Raw genomic sequence first — 19,691 nt, 5'->3', positions numbered from 1 at the left:
AGCAACACTGATATAAAAACAAGAAAAACAAGAAAAAAGAAAACACTATATTTGAGTTGAGTCTCTGACACAACTGAGATGTACTCTACTTTTTGGCTCAGTCCTAGTCCCAAAAAACTAGTCACTATATACTGGGAATATTACTAGTGAATGTGTTGTGCTTTGTGTGCTTGTGCTGTTGTACAATTTTGGACACATGTATGTGCATATATATATAAACTCTTGTTTTCTGTATAAATATGTAAAGGTGTGTTTGGTCCTATCATGCTGCAGTGTACTGCCAGTGTAACAAAGGTACTGTCCCTAGAAAACCTCAAGTACAATCCTGTGGAAATATGCTAATGCCTTGAGACTGCAAGTGGACTTTAGTCAATGAGGCTTAAAGTATTTTATTTTAAATTATGAACACAGACACACACATACACACACACACACACACACACACACACACACCATACAGATACAGGGTATTTCTGAATTTTTGCTACAGGCAGTGGTGTCTGTCCACTAACTTTAGTCACGGTGCACTTGAAAGTAACACTTTCCGCCTCAAACCATAGGCCTAGATTAACAATGTGAACCAAGGGAACCTGTGTGTCTGTGTATGTGTGCGTGAGCTTGTGTGTTTGTCTGCTTAACACACGTTAAATTACCTCTCAGCTTAGGTAACCCAGCTGCTCCCTTCTCACAAAAACTGCCGTTATTTTACCAAAACTCTTTCACTCCAATTAACATTTTTAGTCGCCTTTGTTTTTCATGAAAGTAAGTAAGTCAAACCAGCTCCTTCAAAGTTGAAGATTTGTTTTGGAACAAATAAGATGTTGTATGTATTTCTGAAAGCTGCAGTATCTGAAGTGTTCTGTGTAATTGTGATTGTGTGCACAAGTCATGTATGGAAGTGTTTATTTGTATCAGTGCTATTTGTGTGTATAAGACAGTCTTACAATATACACAGTTTAGAACTGACAGTTTTCTTGACTTGGGAGAGTATCATCCTATTAACACTACAAGCTGGAGCTGTCTGGGGCACTAGCCAGCCTCTTCTCTCCCATCTCAGCTGAATAAAAAAGTCTGTGGAGGAGCTCATACTGGCACAATGCCCAGACCTAATATTCTTGGATATCACTGTGTTGTTTATCAGATGGCTCAAAGTGAAACTATTTATACTTTCTTGTCCAGGTCTCATAAGAGGTGGTTTCAGAGGGGTTTCAGAGAGGACAGCTCATTCATCCCTTTGTATTTTCATTTTTTTTTTTTTTTAGTCAATGTTGTTGCGAGGGAGAGAGGGAGGGAGGGAGGGAGGGAGGGAGGGAGGGGAAGTGAGTTATTTTTTGGGACATTTTGTGCCTTTATTAGACAGGACATAGTAGAGACACAGGAAATGAGAACACAGAGAGATGGGCAATGACATCCGGCAAAGAGTCCGGCTGGCCTGGAGTTGAACTGGGGACCTAACCATCTAACAGGTCACCCCCATTAGAGTAAAAATATATAAAACTGATCATCTAAACATTTCTGAAGATCTATTTATTTTCATAACAGGTGTGACAGCATTTGCCAAAAATTAATTGCATATCAAGGTGTTTACTGTCAGTTTTAAAGCATGTGAGTAATGCAAGATCACAGGCCTTTTGACAAGCATAAGAGAAATTCAATGTGTTTACCAACGATGCATTTTAACATCAGATTTGGGTGTAATCCAGCTTAATCATATCTACTGTAGTGACAATGAGGACACAAGATGCATGTTAAAGCCAGGTGGAAAGAGGGGATTTACAGTGAGAGAAGCCGGCAGTGAGCCCTCATTATTTTTTATTAAATTACTCTTTTAAAGTTGTTTGTTTTTGCAAAGAAGCACCGGTTAGAGCAGAGGACGCATTGCCATAAAGGCAAGAAACTGAACGCTTGTACTATGAGTTGTAAATATTAAGGGATGGGCCTCAGCTGAATTATATACAGTATTAGTTACCTGCTTTTGAGGATGTAGAGCTGAGCTCACAGTTGTTTGGATATTCCAGGCAGGCTGTATTGATGTCGTAGCAATGCAGCAGAGCATGAAAAAGTGAGATTTTCATGGACGTTTCTGAAGCTTACCAGGGAGTGCATTTGTACCTCTCACAAATTCTAATCACAACTGGACCAAACTAGTTGAGAAGTCTTCCGTTTAAAAGTTTTCTGAACTTGAAATTTTATTTATGTAAAAAAGTGGTGCAAGATGTTGCAGTTCACTTTCTGAACCATTATCACAGATAGTTAAAATACTGTGAAAATCTTGACTTTCTGTTGCATTTGTGTTGAAATTCATAATAGTTTTGTAAAATTGTGTCCAATCCAATTGATTCTTGAATGCATTGTCTTAATTGAACTAATAAACAGTATTAGGTTTTTTCTGAGTTATGTCTCAAAGGCATTTCACACCTTACTTCTGTTGAAAGTGAAAAAACTCCAGAAGTTCACTGTAAACACTTACTAAAGGATTTTCATTTGGATTGGGCTTTTATGTTTTTCAGTGCCTCTTTTGCTACTGTAGTGGCTCTGATTGTGCACTGATGTGGAAGGAACCAATTATAATCAAATTTAATGTTCAAAATTACAGATGCAGTTGTGTAACACTCTTGTCACAAAACACACACAAGAGTCTTGTGTGTGTTTTTCCATCCACATGGGACACAAAGAGCAACTGGTTGAGATGCAAAGACAGAGCTGTGTTTGCAGCAGAGGAAGTGGAAAGGGGACAGCGGAGTTGGACATTGCTGCTCTTCCATGACTCCCCCATGCTCTTTGACTTTTGCCCCCTTCAAGACTTCACAAGTCATAAATGTGACATGATGTATTCAAGTGTCCTTGGTTGGAAGTATGACCAAAAAGCACACAAAAACCAGATGTTTTGTAGGCGCTATGGGCAAACAACAACAAATATGGCACTGCAGACTTGTCATAGAAAGAAAAGCACAGGTGTAAATAATGACATTAATGATGGCTTCGTTCTATTTAAGTGTTGCATTAAACCATGACAGTGACACTGCCAGTGAATAAATATAAATTAGCCATCATTCATATTTTTATTTACACCTATCCAGTTCCTGCTGTGAAAATGTCAGCAGTGAAAAAGGCCTATTTTGCATAATTTTCTGAACTTAATCTGTCTCTCATGGAAAATTTAAGATTGGAAATAGGATTTAATTCATTTTTGTCAGATCTGAATTCAGTGTAAAAACTTCTTATTAAACCTGAAAGCCATTGAGGCGTCAGTGGCAGCTATTGTCATGGGTTGGTTAGGAAGAAAAGGACAAAGCAATTTTTGCACTTTGTTGAGTAGTTTTTTCATTGCCGTTGAGTAGTCATCCTCTTCCCCATCTGTTTCTTTAACAGGAATGTGCCATGGAGTCTTTTTGATTTTAATTTTGCAAACTAAGACCCAGTGCCCTGCTGACCATCTCAGCGTGTAACCACATTGTTTGTCAGTTTAGATAACTGTGTACATAAGTAGTATTAAAATAGGTGTTTAAGGCATTTAGAGAGTAGTAGAAAGTGGAAGTATACTATGAAATCTAGTATAAATGCAGTTTGTTTGCACAGAATGAATCATCTCATTTCAAACCACAGAAACACGACTTTAATGGTAGTTGACATGGCTTTATAGTATTTAAAAGTACCACATCAGTGGCATAGAAAATGTCCAGTTTTCCATGATTTTATACACCGACACCCACATTGCCATAATAGTAAATCAGAATTGATTAAAAATAATAGTAATAAACAATAATTAAAGCAATCATTAATCTTCCACATTTAGTAAACATGCAGTTCAGATTTCAGAATTAATGATGAATTTGAAAAAGGGACCATGAATGGATCCAATGGATCTTAAACAGCGAGCATGTCTCCAAAGGCTGTTGTCCTGTCATCAGTTTCAAAAATTTCCCCCTGTAACAAAGACACAGTCAGTGTGTGCTCGCCTATTGAATTGGGGAAGCTGAGCTTTATAGAAGATCCTGGGGCCTTAATTCCGGGCTTGCGGCAGCAGGCCCCCACCGATCGATGGCATTTCACTCTCAGGGGGCTTTCTAGATATGACTGGCCTGTCTGACAGGGCTCGGCCTGAAGGGAGCCCATTGTAGAGGACAGGGAAGGACTGGCTTGCATGACACGGACGCACACATGCACGCACACACGCACACTTACCTGTTTCAGGCAAATGCACACTTCCACATTTACTCACTAGTACTATCCAAATACACACACACACACACACACACACACACATTGAGACAAAGTTGTGCTTATGGTCATTGAAATGCACACACCTACTCTCCGCTATCTCTCTGTTCATTTCTCATCTAATCTCTCACTCTCTCTCTCTCTCTCACACACACTCACGCGCGTGCACACACACACACACACACACACACACACACACACACACACACACACACACAAACACACAGACACACATACTCAGCAGGAGGTGAGTGGCATGGCTTGGAGATAAGGCTGCTATCAGACCTTCATCGGGGACGGCTGTACTCTAATCTGTCACGGCTGCCTTTTTCTCTATCGGTTCCATCAACTCTTCTTCCCCCTGTTCCCTCTCAGTCCTCTTCCTGTCCTTGTCCATTATATTTGACCCTTTACAGGCTCACTTGAGTCATTGGGAGGAACAAGATATTCTTTTCTTGATGTTTTGAAAGACACAGTCTTTTTTCTGTAAAACGGCAGTGAATTTGTGTTGTAGTACTTTTGCAGCAGCTGTTTAAAGATTTGTCAGATACTAAAAAAGTCATTGAAAACCCAACAGGACCCACAATATTTTTACATTCCCATCTAGAAGTGTTGAAATGAAATGAAATCCTGCAATTCGCATGCAGAGGAGCACAGTGGGTGGAGGTACAAATTAAAACATTTCTGGAAGGGATGAGATTTCAATTTACTGCTTAAGATTAGAAGTGACTCTGCAGTCCTGTGTGAATCGGGAAGGTCATTCTACCAGAAATGAGCATTCTTGCTTTTATTTATTGCAACCGTCAATAAAGGAGAAGAAGATGCAAAAAAAAAAAAAAACAAAATCAGGGAAAGACTAAAAACTAGGCTGAATGCGAAGCTTTAGAGCCAGCTGGAAAATATCTATACAAGATTAAGAGAAAAAAAAACAACATTTTAAATTTGAATATCAAAATCCTGCTATCAATTGCATACATTTGTTTCTTACAACTTCTGTTCAGCCAGTGGAGAAGATTCATGTGGGCGCCCGACTGTGGGACTTCAAAGACCAGCTGATCCCAAATGTGCACATAATATCCCACCAGAAGAAGAATTTGTCACCTATACCTATACCCACCATTTACTGAAGAGCTTGCAAGGTTAAAGGACAGGGGAGGCCCACATGTCTAATGTGGGGAAAAAGACATCAAGATTGAAACTGTCAAGAGGAGTAATGACATTGACCTGGGTTGAGGTGTGTGATTAAGGAGTGTAACGCTGTGTGTTCATTCTGAGTGCTAAGCGCCCCAGAGTAGCATCCAGTGCTGGCTAGTTCCAGGTGCTGCGATATGATTTGATTTACTAAAAGAAGTGTGTGAAGGAGAGTATAAAGCTTAGCAAGTAAAAATATTCTCTCTGAATTTTGGTAAATATGTCCCTAAATGTTTCAATGAAGTGGAAATAGATTGACTATAGAAATTAGTTTCTCATACAAATGAAAATGTAGTACTGCTCTTCGGCCCAACGTCAAGCTGGATATTAACAGACACTTACAAGCATGTTGCCAGCATAGAAAAACACCTTGATGCTTATCCACACCCTATTATACACACTTTCGCAGGTTGGAGCAGTTACATGACTGGGATGAGAGGCAGACCCCATTAAATGTTGTAGTCCCATATCATTTGCTGGCCATTGACAAGAGGATTTCTCATTGCATTGTCTTGTCCCCAAGAAATCTGTGTCTGCCAGACTTTCTAAGTATAGTCATTGTTCACCATCCCCAAAGTAATCACTCTGGATATGTACACACACACACACGCACACTCTGAAGAGTCACCTTCATGCTCTGATGATACCAGCTTTTGGGCATAGCTTTTCTACCTGTGTCTTATCATACATTAGACCTGATATAATGGTGTGTTAAGCTTTGATGGAGTTTAGGAAGACGTATTAGGTTTGATTTAATGTACTGAAGCAACAGAAGCGTAGCGCTGCCAGTGCTGTAGTGTAAGAAACCACCAAGCCTGCTGTAAGAGGTGATTAATACACTCTTTGATGTCTTACCACTAAAATGGCTTGCAGAAATAATCCTTTTACAATGGCTCTGATGTGTGTGTCTTTCTCACTCTCTCTTTGTGTGTGTGTGTGTGTTTGTGTATGTGTGTCCATTACAGTGGAGTTCAATATACTGGACCTTGCCTCTTTGCAGTCTGTCCGTCAGTTTGTCCAAAGCTTCAAGGAGCGGGACCTGTCGCTAAACATCCTGGTCAATAATGGTGAGTGATGGAAATCTCATGTTCTAGCCATATGCGGCTTGTGTACGGTTTAAAGTAGTCTCTAAAGTATTCAGTGAGAAAAGTAGAAATCCTCCACACAGCAATGCAATTTAGATGCTGTCAGCTGACTGAATTTAAACAGATTAAAAGGATTAAACTCAACTCTAAACTAAAAAAAATCTTTTAATATACAGTATATTTTCAATTATTCCAAGAACTGGAAGATCAACAGTGTGTTTTGTATGTCCTCTACCAGGCTGGCTCATCAATTAGGGCAGAGGTTCCCAATCTTTTACCCCTTCACTGACACCACCATCTGGTTCCAAATTATGTTGTTTTTTTTTAACACTATTCATAAAGTAAAAGTGGATATTGTTAGAATAAGTTTTCCACACAACAACATTCTCAGTATGAAGTGCTCAGGCTACAGATGTGATCTGTCTCCTTATTGATGAGCCAGCCACGGATCGTTGTGGCCTATCAGAGGATTTTTGCTGTCATTGCCTTACCATCAGTAAACACAGCTCGCAGGAAAACTTTATAAGGACAAACGCTTCCTAAAGCCAGCTGCCAGTTAAAGTGAGTCCTGTAAGAATGTGCCCTGAAGGACACACAATGTGAACTCTCAACAACATGAACACTGCCAAGGAGAGTCCTAGGACTTAGGCGCATTAGGCCCACCAAAGAATTTAGACATGAGTGTTAAAGTTAATCTCTATCGGTTTTAAATACATGCACACATCAAAACCTGAAATGTATTTTTGTCTGTGTGAATTCCCTCTGTGTGTGTCTGCGTGTTAAGCGGGTGTCATGCTGGTTCCTGAGGGCCGTACTGAAGATGGATTTGAGCATCACTTTGGGGTGAACTACCTAGGCCACTTCTTGTTGACCTGGCTACTCCTGGATGCACTGAAGGATTCTGGGAAATGTGGTCACTTCTCTCGTGTGGTCAACGTCTCCTCCTCTGCCCACCGCATTGGCAAGATCAGACTAAATGATTTAAATAGCCAGTACGTTCAACCACACACATACACACATGAATTGATTCCTTTAAATAATAAATAATAGATACATAAATAAAAAAATAAGAATAAACTGCATGCTAGAGTTGCAGACAGTCAGCTGGTTATTAGCCAGTAGCAATTTCTAGCAACATTCAGCAGCCACGACCATATCTAATGATGTATTATATGTCTGTCCATTTACACAACAAGCTATGTTAAGGAAACACCTATTCAGCCCTGCTGTGTTGTTTCATTTGGAAGAACATTTGAAGTACAAACCTGTCACACTCACCTGCACTGGCATCGCCGACACGAGAGTCTCAGTTTCTGCTGGCAACTGTTGGCTCCAGTTGGCCCAGTATCATGCCAGCCAACAGCACTGCTGTCCAGAAGTATTAGCAGTCTAAACATCTTCATTGTGTTGTTTCATTGCCATAGCAGTGGGCTCTGGTGCAGTGAGCTTAGACTCTCAGAACATGTTAGAAAATCTTAATTAGTCTTTAATATCCCAATATAATTCAAAATTCTTTCAGTCCAAAATGCTGGCATGGCTGCAGTGATGCCCTCTAGGATCTTTGGAAGAGAACAGAACAAACCAAACTCTTGTACCACGTGTTAGCTAAAATGAAATAACAAAAAAAATGAAAGTTCATTTTCCTGAAGTGAATTTAGTACTCAGTCTAGTTTTGCATCAGTGTGAGTATATCAGTGGGAAGTTTTACACATATGATGTAAGTCTCACTTTTAGGCACATGTCAGGAGGGCAGATACTTAACTTTCCTGTAGATGCTGTACATTGGCATGTCTATATCCACAGGTCTAAACTGCTGCTGCTCTTACTTACAGTGATGATAGTTGGCGCAAGCTGGAGCAGAACTGCAGATCCTATGCTGCAGCTCTCTTGGTTTTAGATACTTCACATTAATGACCGTGGGGTGTATTTTATCAGTCCAAAGAGCACGGTCAAAACCGATGTTGCAATTATATTTAGGAAGTGTCCGTATCCGCTTCAGCTCTTTTAACAGCAGAAGAAACGGTTGCAACCCTCTGCTTGTGTGTAACAGGCAGAGTATATGCGTGTTGTGCGCCTATGCAAGCGCATATTACTCTTGATAATGTGCCCTTAAAATAACAGGGAAATACTGCGCCATTGACTTCAGACCGGGTTTTTGTTGGCATTTTGCTTTGCGTTGCTTTGTGCCAGGTGTAAGATAGGGCCCTGTGTGTCACTGTGCAAATTTGCTTTTTGAGCCTTAGGATAAAGAGAGGTGCTGTTAAGCTTCCAATACAAGAAGAACTTATGCTGCTGAACAAGGACAAGTTCCTCTTCCATGCGAATATCTTTTGTGGCAGCAGTAGATTGGAATGAACCGAACAAAACTAAGATAGCTGTTCACTTACCTTTTATCATTGTTGTGTTTAAACAGAGGCACATTTCATTGTCTTTATGTAAAGGTCTGACCTTCTTTCTCACTTTCTCTCTCCTCAGCCGGTGTTATTCAGCCCATGCTGCTTATTGTCACAGTAAACTGGCCCAGCTGTTATTTAGCTCCCACCTCCACCAGGACCTGCAGGATGGAGGTTTCCCAGTGAGTTCATGTGCTGTGGATCCGGGCATGGTGGATACCGCTCTTTACCGCCACCTCTGGACGCCCCTCCGCCTGGCACACAGCATCGTTGCCCAACTGCTTTTTAAGGTAAAAAAACTGTCCTGACTTTCATCTGCTTTATTCACCCAACAGGGTGACATAAATCAAGCTTGATTTACTCTTATAATAAAAAAACTGTCAGTAACTTTGAAGCCTACATCATCTGTTTTCCTGGAAAGAAACTGCTGCTGTCACTGTTCAATTTTGCTCAAGGTACCACAGTGACCTGAAACATCAAACTCGACTGCAGATAATGTTCAGAATTTTATTAAACAAGATGAAACACAGACACTCATTCATGCACACAAAAATACACACAGTCTATCCACATTGCTGAGAAAATGGAAGTGCTACTAAAAACCGAAGCAGGCTTTTCACTGTGTGTTAGATTTTAAACCATTCCTTGCATAGCTTAAAGTGGTGGCCACAGGCTGTTGTTAATGTCCCTGGTATTTAATGGAAGGAGACGTGTGTGCGTGTTTGAGCCCAAAACTGCAATTGTCACAGGCATTTGCCTCCGAGCACAACCTGTGGGATGGTTCTGCCCCACATACACAAACACATAAAGCACACAAACTCATGCATGTAATCATTAACATGCGCACACACAAGCAGATTCTCTTTGTGAAAGAAGATGGATAGAAAGAGAAAGAAAGAGAGAGAGAGAACAATGTAAGCACAATGTACTGGTAATCCAAGCATAAATAAAAATAAACTTAACTACTCTGAACAGCAGTTTAGACTTCTGGGGTCTCCACAAAGCTGTAAGTATAGTGGGCTCCTGATTGTAGGACCCCACAAATATAGTACAAGAAGGCCGCACACACAAAATGAATTTAACCAGTTACAAGGATTCAAAGTTTTATTTGTCACATACACAAATAATATTCTTAGTGAAATGCAATGTGATATCCTAAAGAGACTAATGTGAAGAATTTGAAAAAAAAAAAATATGGCGATAAAAAAAGTAGGAATAGATGTAGAAGAGGTAAATTAGTTTATCACAAAAAGACTGTGCACAATAATTTTAACAATAATTTATATAAACAATAGTTTTTACATAAATAAGTCCAGCACAACACAACCCCATGTCTTGTGTTGAATCTTTGAATGTGATGTGTTCACATGCAACATTTTTTATCTGAACAGGCAGAAATGAAGTAAATGCAAAGCACTTAATATTCTGATGTAACCAGCAGCACCTTTGGGAAACATGACACAATCAATATTCGTAGCTAGTGGTCATTGTTATTAGTGACTATTGCTTAAAAAAAATGCAGTATCCTTGGCGAGAAAAGCAGTAAAATCAGATACAACAGAGAAAGAAGTAAGCTATAATGAGTGCCCTGTTGTCATGGCAACAATTTTTGATATATATTTTAGTTTTTTCTCTTCACAAAAAGTGATCAAGGAAGCGTCTTTCCAAGCTTTAACCCCTGCGCTTATGAACAGACAACAGAATTAATATTAAAGCACAAGCTGTGTTTGCTTGTATGGTCAAAAATGCAGCTCTGCATGCAAAATAATTCATTCAGAACAATTAAAATTCATGTTTGGAAATATAGTTGAGTACTATTGCACACAGTGACAAACATACACACACACACACACTATTTCACACACAAGTATGGCAGTAGATTGTTGATGCTCGCAGGATGTGATCCCCTCTCTGCTCTGAAACCTGCTCCTGGTCTCACAGCTGACACTGAGATCATTGTTAAAAAGCATCAACACTAGCACGCACACACATGCACACTTATGCATGCAGACACACACACACACACACACACACACACACACAGACTCATACCCTGAGCCTTCTTTTCACTGACACTAACATACAATGACATCAGTCCTCCTCTGGCATTCACACACACACATTCACACACACACACACACACACACACACACACACACAAGACATGTTCTTTGTTTTTGCAGTGATAACTTGTTGTTGAACTTGTCATCCTGCAGTCACTCCAGTTCCCTTTGATGTTTATATATTTTTGGTATGCAAGGATTTTTTTAAATTTAGATTTGTGTGTGTACGTGTGTGTGTGTGTGTGTATGTGTGTGTGTGCATTGTCCACAGACTCCTGCGGAGGGGGCTGCCACTGTACTGTATGCCGCCCTATCACCGGCCCTGGAGGGGGAGTTTGGAGGAGGCTACTGGGCCAATGGGTGCAGGGAGATGACAACACCGCCGACCTTTGACCCCCAGCTGCAGCTGAACCTATGGGAGACCAGCCTCCAGTTACTGGGCCTGTAGTAGCAGCGGACTAAAGGACGACCAAGAGGACTCAACCTTGAAGAAAACGTCAGATACAGACCCTTAACTCGGGCCAGCCGGCCACCTTACTCCTCCCCCTTCCTTTTTTCTCAGTATTTTTTCTCTGTCCATACCTCACATCGAGGTGTTTGTAGCTCTTTGTGTTGACAGTCTCACAATCCACCGCTGGACTGTGATTGGCTATTTGGCAAGCAAAGACTTCCTTTTTGTTCCAGACCCGCCAAAAAAGGGCTACAGGTCATGGAAGACTTTTTTTGTTTTGTTTTTCACTGTGAGCAAGCAAACATACGCACACATACAAACACACTTTAGGGTTATAACGATATGATTCTGCTGTCACATGCTGGGCAGTTACTGACATCATTTGTTGATTTCTTGATCGTAGCTAACCTCAGATGTCCAGCCAGAGAAATTATTTCACAGCGTTGTATTCAACAACTTGCTATGGCACCTGCTCCACTCTGCCTTAATGTCATTACTCTGGCTCTCAAAAAGAGGTTTATCGTCCACAATAAGCTAAATGCCGTTTCAGACGCTTTTCCATACAAATACAAAATCTAGGTATGGAAATAGCTCAGTTGAGCTGAATCCTGGCGCAGTATACTGGCTGTAAAATCATGTTGGTCAAACCCTAGCACACGCACTCACAAACACACACACACACACACACACACACACACACACACACACACATTCATGCACCATGACAATGATCAGAGTCTCCAAATCTGAACCCGCCGTGCTGTGGCAGGGGAATGTGATGTCATGACTTTGTTTTGAGACATCACAGTGATTTCCCAGATCGTTTTGCCATCCCTCTCGTTCTACTGGGAGCTCCTTGTTCTTTTGGTAAATCCATGTGCTTTTACTGGTTACTACTGTACTGACTCCTCATGTTGGTTGTAGTTGTATGACAAGCTGTGTTTGAAAAAAGGTGAATTCCGCTGTTCTCATGAACATGTGGGGAAATCGTTTGCAACTCCTCTGTCCTCCCTCTCTCTCCACGACTACTAAAATCCAACAAAAGACACCCCTGTGGACTGAAGGGGAGATTTGGGAAGACACTGAAAAAAAGAAGCAATCCCATGTAAAAGTAGGGCCAAACGTGGAATGATTCCCTTCTATAGACTTGGGTGTGATGAGACATTTGTTTTCGATCCTGGGAATTTTCTTGCTGTTGTCATTTTCTGAAGCCAGGATCTCCAGATGTTTCTGTTTGCTTTTGTCTGCTCAGAAACAAAAAGGGAAGGATGGGGAACCAACCTCCTCTTCAGTCTGTCCCGGTTTTCCTTTGTGATCTGTGTTAATCGGTTTTACTGTGCCTGTGATACGTGTGTGTGTGTGTGCGCTTTATTATGCACATAAGTTAAAAATTAATTCTTGCTATAGACCCAATTCATGTTAATGGATAGCACAACAATGGCCAGTCCAGGAGGAACAGCGACAGAAAGGAGAGAGGGAGGGAAAGCACTTTTTTTCAGCATTCAAGCTGTGATTGGTTCCTCATTGCTGCTGCTGCTGCTGCTGCTGCTGCTTCCTCATTTGGCGCCGCTCCCAGTGCATTGTGGGATTGAGATTTCCCAGTGGTGAGAATCAAACTCCATCTGCTAAGCTGACACACACTCACTCTCAAACATTGGAAGCAGTACATCCAGGCACAAGCTTATCTAAACAAGCATACAGCAAACAAACACGTCTGTCTGTCATGCAGGAAAATGCTCTAATACACACACACATACACACAGCCATAACGCCATCGCCACTGTGATAAACCATTTTAGCTGTGAAGATTAAAAGTTTTATCTCAAATTAACAAGTTTTGGCTAAAATTCCCTCCCTACATGCTGTCCCACTGCTGTATGTGTATATTGTTGCTTTGAACACTGCCACTGAGCATCCAGCATTCATTATTATCTGCCGTATGCGAAGCAATAGTATCACTGTGGTACTGTAGCTAATTCAGCCAGTAGCACAGAGCCAGACATTCAGACTAGGAAGACAGTCTGTGAAAGTGTACACATGGAAAAGAAACCAGCTTCAGGTTATCAGGAATTCAGAATTTCTTTTTCCACAGGATAATGAAGACACTGTTAATGTGCTTTGTTTAGAGTAGTTAGATTTATTTAGCCGTATTTTGAAAAACAAAAAACGTGTCCCCGTTCAGGAGCTGGATCCTCTAAAAGATGCCACCCTCAAAAGTCCTCAGAAGACCTGAAGGTCAGGCTGAATCTGCTCCTCTCCCCTAAATGAGTCCACTGCCTGGACTCACAGAGATAAAAAAAAATATATGTAGATAATGGTGTGTTCAGGCCCTACTTGTTAACGTGTGAAGTCAAAAATGTGCAAGTCTATGAAAGGATGTTGTAGTCAAACAGTCAGGAAAGGAGGATGAGCTGTTAACAGCGAGCAAATAATGGATCAGGCAGGTAAATGGTAAACTGCTTCCACTTATTTGTAATGCCCCATGATTAACATGTCCAAACTTTGAAACAGGCCTTGTTGGCTAGTTAGTTTTAGACCAATGCCTTCATGTCATGTGGAATAGATGAGGGTAATGGAAAAGAGTTTCATGTTTACAACTTATGAGTGTTTACATCATGTGACAACTCCAGATGGTTGGTCCTTTTAGTGTTACAAGTACTGTTAATTGACAATATATACAGTACTGTATCCATTAAATTTGGGTTGAATTGGTTTTGAATGACAGACCTTGGCTGAGGTGAGGCGTGTATGTTTGTTTGGTTTTCAGGCACTTCAGTATTATCTAATACCAAGTCAAATACACTGACAAAATGAGTTTCCAGCTGTAATTACTCAGTTACTGGGATGTTGATTTGAACAGCTTCTACAAGTCGGAACTTGGTAATTACGATAATGTGACATGAAGGCGCTGTAATTCTAGGAAAACACATCACACCTTGAGTTGGTCATGAATGGCTTCCATTATAGTGACTGAAATGTTTTCAATCAGGCCCATGTATTTGAAGTGGAAAACCTCCACCAGCAGGTTTACTTCATTCGAATGAGAGGAGCTGATTCTAGTCAGCCAATCAGGTGTTAATGTCGTTTAAATCAGTTAAACAAATTCAATTCAGCCTTTAATGTAACTCGGTTATTTCTGCAAAACATCACAATCCAGAACCTCAGTGTATTTGAAAAGGAAATCCAGCTGAATAAAATCGGATGTTTAAAATTCAAATTTAAAGCAAACATCTCTCGAGTTTGATGTTTTTTCTGGTGTAGCAGTTGTGAGGGAATGGGCTCTAAATGCCTGCAATACTCCTCAGTTTTTAAGTATGTTTTTCTTCTACTCAGAGTTGGAAACAAACTGTTTATTGCCTCAGTGCTTCCTTGTTTGACTGTGTGGTTCCTCGAGGCTACTGTACTGACAAAATAACAGAATAACAAACAACCAAACCTAGTCCCAGTGAAACAAATGTGATCCCTTCACACAAATGAAAACACCAGCTTACCACTCAGCAGCGCTCATTTTAAAGTACAAGGCTACAGTATGAGCTACATCCTGTCAAAGAGCTAGCGTGTTTTTCACAGTCCAGCGGCTGCAGTAGATGTATTAAAAACCTGAGAGGGAGAACGTCTGAGCACAAGATTTTCCAAAGACGAGGTGAGGCAGAGTGTGAAGGGTCTGTCTTGGTGTTCTTGTTTTGTCAGTGTGCAAAGGGGGCTGCTAAATTATCAATGATTACCTTGTTATATATTTAGCATACTCCTGAAGCGTTCTACACAGACAGGACAACACAGTGAATTTTCTGAACTTGAACTGCAAGTATAGAAAAGGAGCAAGAAACAGCTCAAGTAACTGTCTGTGATGTTGTCTGTGTGTGATTTACTCGTATATGATCATTTCAAAGCGTTGTCACCGCTGGATGTGGACCAGTGGAGCTGTATGTAGACTGAAAATGCTCTAATAGCCATTCTTCTGACTGACCTGGGATTACATTTATATTAAATGTTTTGGTCCCAAGTTCTGCAAATCCTAAATGTGTATATGTATAGGAAGAGATAATATAAAGGTGTATACAGGTGGAAACCAGATGAACTGAGTCTTTACTCTGGTGGCAGGACCAGCTGTCCTCTCACCTTCAGGCTAATGCATACGCCTGTATACCATTTCCTCCTTTGGTTCGAGTGCGACCGTTCACTGGAGTGCCTGCGGGCTGCAAATAGAGGATGTTCCCACCTCGAGTCCAGTGTAAACATTCAGTCCATCTGGGCACCTGATGATTCATGAGATGTGGAAAATGTTTTATTTTTATCATTATTTTGTTGTTGTAGAGATACACATTTTATTGCTTTTGCTGTGCCTATGAAGAAAATCTCCCTCATATATGTGTAACTGTGAATTTTTCATGTAGAAATGAGCTTGTAGAAACCGTGATGCCGTCTTGTCCTGTGCATTGCTGTAAGTTTTTTCTTCTCTTTGGAGTGATGGGAATGGAGGCGAGGAGCGTGGATGTGTGAGTCAGTTTGTGTGTGTGTGTGTGTGTGTGTGTGTGTGTGTGTGTGTGTGTCTAGATTAGGGAGTTCATGTCCATGTTTTTTGTCGATGGTTGTGACATTCCAGCAGCAGCCACCACCTTTTCTATTATCCAAAGCCTCTCAATAAACATATCATTGTGCCACTCTTGCTCTCTGTCCTTTGCGCTGTGTGAGTGAGAAACTGTCAGTGTGATGACGCTCAGCATGAGACAGCGAGCCTCGAGCAAATTCTGAACTTACACGATATTCTCAGATCCATCAGCGAAACACACACACACACACACACACGCGTTTACTAGGCCACTAGGATTAATGCAATCACATTTTTCCTCATTAAATATCAGATTTTGTCCAGTTAGTGCTCAAGTATCCCACCCCTGACACCTTTAAATACTTTTATATTATTAAATTACTGTTACATTAGGATCATTTGCCAGACACTTGTGACCAAAGTAATCTACAGTTTTTCTTATCATCCATCAGGAGTAAATGGTTGAATGTCTTGGACATGTGGAGTATTTATCCTGCAAAGATGGACCAACCCTGTCTATGACCTGAGCTACTGCTGACACAATCTATCAGAACCAGAGGAGTTTTTGTTTTCTGCCTGATTGATCGTTTTTTAAGCCTCACTCTCTAAATTACTGTTGCTCTGCTTGCCAAGTTTTCTATTCCAGCACGTCTTATTGTCTTAGTGTACATTGATAATGTCCTTGATTTCAGACACCTGCCTGCACTCAAAACTGCCTCTGTGGTAGTTCCCAGTCCTGTAGGTGTCTCTATGACCACATTCTGCCATGAAGAGATATATACACACACACACACACAGACTCACGAGGAGAAAACAATGCTGTAACAGCTGGTAAGGATCTTGTTCAGTCCTATATAATGCTACAAATATCACCAAGCTCCACACTGACTGATGAGACAAACTAAACTGAAGCACGCTGCTTTACCTGCGTTATGTGATACACAGTTCATAGATGGTTCTTCTTCAGGTGGTTGAAACTTTGCACCTGCAAAGATTTCATGGATGTGTGTGTCTTGGAGATTGTGTCCTGCCTTTCACCCAGCCTACTAAAGTGTTTCCAATAAAACTCCACCGGATAAAACTCTCATGCCCACGGTGAACAAATTAAATATTGATCAGTAAACTAATCATGATAATAGCATGAGATAAATGTATACCGATCCTTTTAAAAAAGAGAGTTCACAGAACTCTGCTGTGTCCCTTTCCTCTCGACTCCACTCCTTGTTTCAAATGGCAGATAAGGTTAATAACAGTTAGAACCTCGGCAGAGATACAGACAGAAAAACTACTGATAATAGAGATTCAGATTTTACATAAAATAAATGTATATTTAAACTCAGTCAGTAAATGCTGTCTCCTCTCTTCTTCCCTTCTCTCATCTCCACTCCTCTCTCTCGAACCCAAAGAACAGATGTAGAGGAAACAACAGCTGATAACTTCAGCAATGTGATAAACAGGAGAATTGATGAATATTGAAACTCTGATAGTATCATAGAATAAATGGACTCTTCTTCTTCTTTCCATTGAAAGTCAAGCAACAAACAGGTGAAGATAAAGTTAATAAAGACCTTCAGCAATCAGTAGATCATGTGATCACTATATGAGTCCTGATCATTACAAATAGTAAGCTATCTTTGTGAATTATCTTTGTAAAAAAAGAGGGCTCACAGTTGTTTCCTCCGCTGCCTACTCCTCTTTTTCCTCCCTGTGTCCTATATAATATAATAACATACAATTAATGTATACTGTTATTTGTTAATGAGGTGGCTGTCTCCTCTCTCCTCCCTGTAAAAGACAGAGTCTAGCAATCAAGCAGAGCAGAAATATTTTATAGTTTTTATTTCTATAATAAAATTGAATAATATATATCTATCTTTCTAAATGAGAGGATTACTAGTGGATGCTTGTTTCTTCCTCTGTCTAAAGGAATTTTGATAATAACTTAGAATAAATGCGTATCTATCTTTTTATAGAGGATGGTTCAGGATGCATTTGTCTCCTTGCCCTCTTCACATATGAGCTCCTCCACACTCCTCTTCCTCTTTCTATAAAAGACAAATGGTAGGTACGACAGGAAAACAGTTAATAATTTAATGGGCTAAACAGAAGAAGTATTGATCAATATTTCTGGTAATAACATCAAATAACGGTATTCATCTTTTTTAAGAAGAGTGCTGTCTCCTCTCCTCTCTCTGAAAGACAAACAGCCGATAAAGGAGGAAACAGTTCATACTTTGAGGTGTTAGTAATATTTGGGGGCATCACTTCAGAAACACCTGTCACTACTCTCTGACAGTCAGTCAATAAAAACTGTACATTATAAGCCTCCCTACACCATATATTTAACTGAGTGCTGACATTAACCGTAACATTTATTTTGTGTATTACACATTGATGTCAACATTGATCATACTTTATTATTTAGAAGGAGCTACTACACCATCAGCACAGCACGGTAAAGGACTGCTTACCACTTCTTTCTCGGTGATGTTTCAGAGCAGAGTTGATCTTCAATTAAAAGTTAACACACCTTGGCTGAAAGGTTTCTATGCCATCCTTCACAACCAGATCGGTGTTTATCACTTTCTCCACAGTTGGCTGCTCCAGTTAGCTGGCAGAGGGTGCAGATGGAGTCAACAGCATCACTGGCTTCTATCTCTAGCTGTTTCTGTCCTGTCCCTCTTCTTCTTCTTCTCCTGTCAGTCTGTTCTTCCTGCTCCTCCTGGCTGTCACTGGTGGATCTATAGTGATGTAGCTCTTACTCTGTTCTTGCAGCTGGATGTTCCCTGTTGTGATTTTCATTCCTCACTCAGACTTTAAAGTTTTATGTGTTTCTAGCTCAAGAAAACACATTTAACCTTATTTGTTACTCTGGGGAAGAAGGAATTAATCCATCTAAAACACTTTGGCTCATCTGGGCAGCTTCTTCCAGAGTTCTCTGTAGTTTCCACTATGTCTCACACACACACAGGCCACTTCTAAGGAATAAAGATACATGCAAGAAGCACCAGTACAAGACTGACCTGTGTGATGAACAAACTATTTACTATTTACCCTCAGTGAAGCTTGTATTTGATATAGTGCAGCATGTCTACATGCAAGATGCTACCTGAGGCATCACCAGCTCAGCCAGAGCTAGCTCTGAGGAGTAAACATAATTATTCTGTTAACACAAACACGGTCACACACATTTACAAGGAAACAACAGACCATCCCATCACACTCTGAGGCGTGTCTTTGGCGGGGACAGGCTGTTGCTGCTGCTGCTGCTCCTCAGTGTCCTTCCTCTTCTTTCTCTGTGTCTTTGCACACTGTGACTCTCAGACTGTAGACTCTTTGGTAAATTTACAGAGGACAGACATGAGAATGTATCCATCTACCCTGCAGTCGCTCTCTCTCTCCAGTGGTTTGTCAGCTCAGTGCTTTCGGAGCAGTACTCAGGGGAGGTGACAGTTCTGCCATCAAACTGCATGTGTCGGACACAGTTCCTGCAGTCGGCCTTCAGCCCACCCAGTTCTGTCTTCTCAGGAGGAACCGAGGTCAGTATAGTTAACGAAGCAGAGCTGAAGGCTACAGCGGGGCACCATCATACCCACTGGTCCTTCCACGAGAGGAGACGATTTGGTGTTCTCCCTCTGCTCCTGCTCCACATAGATGAAGGGTGTGGCCGTCTGAGGAGAGGATCCTTTGTAAGGAATGATAGGGAATTCCTGAAAGCCTGTGATGAGGTTGTGATAC

General features: G+C 40.8%; 1 protein-coding gene across 2 annotated transcripts in view; it reads left to right on the top strand.

Moving 5' to 3' along the window:
* Nucleotides 1-16,065, top strand: part of LOC139637855 (polyprenol dehydrogenase) — a 45,681-nt gene extending 29,616 nt beyond the window's left edge. For both annotated transcript variants that reach the window (XM_071506896.1, XM_071506815.1), the window contains exons 4-7: nt 6,378-6,479; nt 7,282-7,489; nt 8,973-9,180; nt 11,225-16,065. In XM_071506896.1, the coding sequence (XP_071362997.1) occupies nt 6,378-6,479; nt 7,282-7,489; nt 8,973-9,180; nt 11,225-11,401 (695 nt within the window). In that variant the 3' untranslated portion in view covers nt 11,402-16,065. The remainder of the gene's footprint in view (nt 1-6,377; nt 6,480-7,281; nt 7,490-8,972; nt 9,181-11,224) is intronic.
* Nucleotides 16,066-19,691: the final 3,626 nt, after the last annotated feature.

Source organism: Trachinotus anak, unplaced genomic scaffold, assembly GCF_046630095.1.
Source record: "Trachinotus anak isolate AG129_WGS33_773 ecotype Australia unplaced genomic scaffold, CSIRO_AGI_Tana_v1 ptg000001l, whole genome shotgun sequence".
Classification (NCBI taxonomy): Eukaryota; Metazoa; Chordata; class Actinopteri; order Carangiformes; family Carangidae; genus Trachinotus; species Trachinotus anak.
Note: the sequence above shows the minus strand (reverse complement) of the source record. Positions and strands in the feature narration are given on the sequence as shown.